This window comes from Anneissia japonica, unplaced genomic scaffold (genome assembly GCF_011630105.1).
Source record: "Anneissia japonica isolate Jap-2015-1 unplaced genomic scaffold, ASM1163010v1 scaffold180_len884964_cov147, whole genome shotgun sequence".
Classification (NCBI taxonomy): domain Eukaryota; kingdom Metazoa; phylum Echinodermata; class Crinoidea; order Comatulida; family Comatulidae; genus Anneissia; species Anneissia japonica.
The window spans coordinates 43,557-49,498 of record NW_022696035.1 but is presented as its reverse complement, the minus strand read 5'-3'; the positions used below and the strand labels follow the sequence as shown (position 1 = coordinate 49,498).

Genomic DNA, 5,942 nt, shown 5'->3' with positions numbered 1-5,942 from the left:
TATATATATATATATATATATATATATGTGTATGTGTGTGTATATATGTGTATGTGTATATATATGTGTATGTGTATATGTATGTATGTATGTGTGTATATATATGTACATTTATGCGTATATATGTACATTTATGCGTATATATGTACATATGTGCGTATATATGTACATATGTGCGTATACATGTACATATGTGCGTATATTTGTACATATGTGCGTATATATGTACATATGTGCGTATATATGTACATATGTGCGTATAATTATATGTACATATGTGCGTATATATGTACATATGTACATATGTAATTATATGTACATATGTATATATTATATATATATGTATATGTATATATTATATATGTATATATGTATATATGTATATATTATATATATTGTATATATATTCTATATATATTGTATATGTATATGTATATATATGTATATATTGTATATATATGTATGTATATCTATATATATATATATTTAAACACACACATACACACATGTATATACACACATATATATATATGTTTGTGTATATATTTGTATAATATGTACATATATATGTATATATATAATATATATATATGTATATATATGTATAGGTATAATATATTTATATATATATATATATTTATATATATATAGAATATTACCTCTATAATTGTGTAAATTACTTTATGTAACGAATGAATGGATGTCTAAATGACTATAAATAAGTGTTTAATTATTGTTATGTTTTATCATAGTCAATATTTTATTAATTTAAATTAATTTACAGAAACATGTAAACGATTTCAAGAACATTTTGAGAATTTGCTTGGTACTCTGTTTGAATCAGAAATATCTAAAGTCCAAAAAATTGATGGCAAAGACATGACATGTGGTCGCTTATGTGCTCTATTTAAGGTATGAAGTTACAAACTACTTCATGAAACATCACTTGTTTTATAAAGAACTTAGTTACCAAATGCATTACAGTAATCTAATAAATCATTTTCAGAAACAAGTAAACGATTTCAAGGACATTTTAAGAATTTGCCTAGTACTATGTTTGCATCAGAAGTATCTAAAGTAAAAAAAAAATGATGGCAAAGACATGACAAACTACTTCAAGAAAAATCACTTATTTTAAAAACAACTTAGTTACCATATACATACAGTACAATGATTATCACGAAACTAATGTTATAGAATGCCTATTAAGATATTATTGCGCATGCATATTATTGAATTTTCATGATAAACAAATACTAAAATTTTATATTTCTTTATTTATATAATGCATGTATATTTCAGGAACATACACTGGCTATTAATGATGGAAAAGGGCTTAACATTACCTCGATGGCTGAGGTGAGATTTTAATTTAGAATACTTTTTTTAACTTCTTAAATTTAACCTGTATATATATTAATTAATTTGATGTCATCGTAATAATAGACCCATTTAGATTCGATGTTTTTTTAATATTTTGTCTTGTTTGAACCTCAAGATTGGGAACTACAATATGTCCTGTGATGGATTTAAATAATCAATTACAATATAGTTTTTTTATGAATAAAATGTGAAATTAAATTTGACTAAGGTAGTAAAATGTTTATACTCAATGATATAGGCCTATAAAAGTAGAGAAATGGTTCACTGATTCCCTGTCGAATGACTGTTGATAATAAAATAGTGGTTAACCATTTACATGAAATTAACAGTTTTACTATTTCTAAGAGTTAAATCAATTATTGTTTCTCTTTATATAGGCTTATGCTATAGCACATGAATCTAAAATGTTCAGAAAAGTGATGAGTGATTTTATTGCAAAGATGGATAAGGTGAATTTTTTTCTTACACACATAATAAATATATAATAATAATTAATTACGACATTATATGTAGGCCTACTGTAGTTCGAAAAGAGTTATAATAGCTGCAAATTAATGTCAATGGATAATTCTCTTGTGGACGAGGATTCAAATCCTAATTTTTCTCTCTCCACTGTTCTGTTTCTGTTTTTAGATCAGTGAAACGTACCACACAGATTTAATAGAAATTATGGAAAGTATAAAGAAAGTGCCACTGGAAGACTTCAAAAAAATGTGTGGTTCTTCTCCCAGTAAAGATTATGGAGATCAAGAAGCAGCGCTAAGAGAAGCGATTGAGAGTAAAATTCAGAATATCGTTTCTGATGTCAATTTGAAAAAAGTGAGTTATTTTTTAATTACTTTAGTAATATTCCTTTATGATGATGATAAGAGTAAAACGAACAACTACTATAAAACATAATGACAATAACGACAACGAAATCTCCAATGATAACAACACAACAAAATTAACACAGAACATATGGTTTTTCCAATATTCCATACTGATATGAGACTTACAATTAAATCCTAATCGTAAAATTAGTGTAATTAAAATAAAAGAAGTGGTTTGTGTTTCTCCCCGCCGTACGGAGTTCAATGCCAAGACTGTAGTAAACCTCAGCAATCGAAATTTGTCATCAGCTGAGAGGTCAGTACTCGTCCTAGGCTTGAACTTCGCCACGGCACCTTCAACTATACCGAAGGAAGAGATAGTCCAGCGAGTAGAACCTTCATTAACTGGTTAGAAAGACTTTAGCAGACAACATCCGTATGCAGATTTCTCAACTGCTTCGCCAGAACATCAGGCCGAAACCAAACATCACCAAGGATGAACGAAATGCTTCGAAAAGTCTCCGTGCTGATCCTACTATCCACATTTTACCTGCGGACAGGGGCAATGCAACGGTCGTCATGGATGTCGCCCAGTATAACGAGAAAATCTTGCATCTCTTGAACACCCCTACGTATAGGAGGATCAAGAAAGCCCGACTAATGCCATCGAAAGAATGGTTACAAGCAAGTTACTCGGACTGCAACGTTTGAAGGCCTGTCTCTTATACACATCTAGATGTGTATAAGAGACAGTGATAAGACTGCTAGTGAGAGACTAAAACAAAAGCCATTGTTCACGAAAACAAAACAAAAGGGTGGGAACGCCCAAAAAAAGGCATGGTTCCAGGGCGGAAAGTGGGTGGGAACGACCAAAAACAAAGGCATAGTTCCAGAAGGCGGGAAATGGTGGGCTTCGCCTGTTCCGGTTAAACATGGACAGCCAAATATCGCTAATGACAAATCCGATGTCTTGATGTACAGTACTGTGTTTTTGAATTTCGATGGCTTCTCTAGTCCTTCTGGAGTGCCAAGATGGTACGGTGGCTATTAGTTCGGCTTTGTCCCAATGTACACATGCAGTAACAGTGTCACTTCCAAAGCTTCTCTCCACCGTACGGAGTTCAATGCCAAGACCAGGCCCGTATCCAGGGGGTGCGTCTGGTGCGTACGCACCCCCTCCCCCAAATCGAAAAACGTCCACTAATTATAACAAAAAAAATGTGACCTTGTTCCCAGAATTATTATAAAATGAATTACATAACAGTACAGTATTAAGATTGTATGAATGCACAAATGAGTTACAATACGAATACTAGAGCGCTGACTCCACACGCGCAATCTTTTGTACTTCCAGCAACATAACACAACAAACATACACACGTTATATGCACGTTATCGTCTAGGTGTATCTTCCCCGAACTACCAGCCGGTATGTCAGTGTATAGGAATGAAGTCGTATCATGATGATCCTTTTATACAGTTTACCCCTTCATGGGTTCAATGGATAGATAGCGTATACATACAGTATCACTATGCTTATACCTCTGTATATGTTTTCTGTCGATGCCAAGAATAAAAATGTTTAAAATTTGTTTAAAATGCTTCTAGTTGTTTGAATCAGCTCATTTACAGTCGCTTTTAATCCACTCTTTATATCAAACTTTGCTATTATTCATTTAAAAGCAGAATTGATTTTGAATTTTTATTCGTAATGGTTACGAATTTATACAGTATTTTTCATTTGGGAAACAATTTGCTTGTTTCTCCATGTCCTCCACTGGTAATTTTTTGATAGGCCCTATCGCTGTGTTCACGGACATATAGAGATTAACATGATAAAATGCCTTCAAATTAGTCCACTAGGACGTAAGAAAGGAAATTTTTCCGGGGCCTCCGCCTCCTGGACCCCCACCAGGGGCCCTGGGCGGCCCTCTGACCCCCAGCCTGGTTGTGGTTGCTCGCTGCGCTCGCAAAACGCACCGCCCCATTCAAAAAGCTGGATAAGGGCCTGAAGACTGTAGTAAACCTCAGCAATCGGAATTTGTCATCAGCTGAGAGGTCAGTACTCGTCCTAGGTTTGAACTTCGCCACGGCACCTTCAACTATACCGAAGGAAGAGATAGTCCAGCGAGTAGAACCTTCATTAACTGGTTAGAAAGACTTTAGCAGACAACATCCGTATGCAGATTTCTCAACTGCTTCGCCAGAACATCAGGCCGAAACCAAACATCACCAAGGATGAACGAAATGCTTCGAAAAGTCTCCGTGCTGATCCTACTATCCACATTTTACCTGCGGACAGGGGCAATGCAACGGTCGTCATGGATGTCGCCCAGTATAACGAGAAAATCTTGCATCTCTTGAACACCCCTACGTATAGGAGGATCAAGAAAGCCCGACTAATGCCATCGAAAGAATGGTTACAAGCAAGTTACTCGGACTGCAACGTTTGAAGGCACTCTCGAAACCACTGTACCACCAACTCCAACCTTCGGCTTCCATATGCTCGAGACTATTCGGACAACCAAAAATTCATAAAGCGGACATTCCACTACGGCCCATCGTTTCTTTACGAGGATCACCAACTTACCCTCTCGCCAAGTATCTTGCCAGGATACTGTTTCCACTGGTAGCAAACACTGGTAACCATGTAACTAAACTCTCAACACTTTGTGAAGACCATCCGGAATGTTTACCTCGAATCTACAGACACTCTTGTTAGCTTCGACATCAAATCACTATTCACCAATGTACCTGTCGAGGAGGCTTGTCTTACAGCCAAACACCGTCTAGAAGAGGACCACACTCTCCAGGAAAGAACAGATCTAAACCCTCAACAGATTAACGATTTACTTTTACAGTGTTTAGTCTGCACTAATTTCAAATGGCTCGACCAGTTTTTCGAACAAACAGAGGGCACGGCTATGGGATCGCCTTTATCCCTAGTCATTGCCAACATTTTCCTCGAAGAGTTTGAACAACTAGCGCTTCTTTCAGTCACCAAACAACCAAAACTCTGGCTCCGATACGTCGATGGTACTTTTATCATTGGGCAACACAGTAAGGTGTACCTAGATGGTTTTATAGATCACCTGAATTCTCAGCACAAATCAATCATGTTTACTATGGAGGAGGAACACAATCGCTCTTTAACCTTTCTTGATGTTTTGGTAACCAGACCGGACGCAGGGACTTGGTCACATGCAGTTTATCGCAAACCAACACACACCGACAGATATCTAAACAAACGCTTGTTTCACCATCCGTCCACCAAGAAGGGAGTTTGTAACACACTCATCAAAAGAGCACATTGCATCAGCGACCACAACTCCATCCGGAGAGAAGTGCAACATGTTAAGGCAGCCCTTAAACTTAATGGTTATCACACGAGAGACATTGCTACACCCAGACCCAGCAATAGGCTAGGTAATGCAGACTCGAGAAAGTATGTGTGTTTACCATATTTGGTACAGCTTTCACACCGCATTCAACACATTCTATTACAAGCCGATGTCAAAGTGTTTCATAACGCACCCAACAAACTATCCCGAACTCTGCAAACACACAAGGAAAAACCACCAGCACAGAGTCAACTAGGAGTTTATCGGATCTCGTGCGAATGTGGGAAGGTTTACATTGGTGAAACAGGACGAGATCTCCGCACTAGGCTCAAGGAACACCAAGGCCATGCCAGGAGAGGGGAACAAGAAAAATCTTCTATAGTCATGCATTCCCACAGTCAACAAC

At 36.4% G+C, this 5,942-nt stretch overlaps 1 protein-coding gene across 1 annotated transcript in view; it reads left to right on the top strand.

Annotated features, from left to right (window-relative positions):
- Nucleotides 1–4,375: 4,375 nt before the first annotated feature.
- Nucleotides 4,376–5,942, top strand: part of LOC117101698 — a 15,739-nt gene continuing 14,172 nt past the window's right edge. The window contains exons 1-2 of the mRNA XM_033241732.1: nucleotides 4,376–4,642; nucleotides 4,874–5,917. Of these exons, the coding sequence (XP_033097623.1) occupies nucleotides 4,376–4,642; nucleotides 4,874–5,917 (1,311 nt within the window). The remainder of the gene's footprint in view (nucleotides 4,643–4,873; nucleotides 5,918–5,942) is intronic.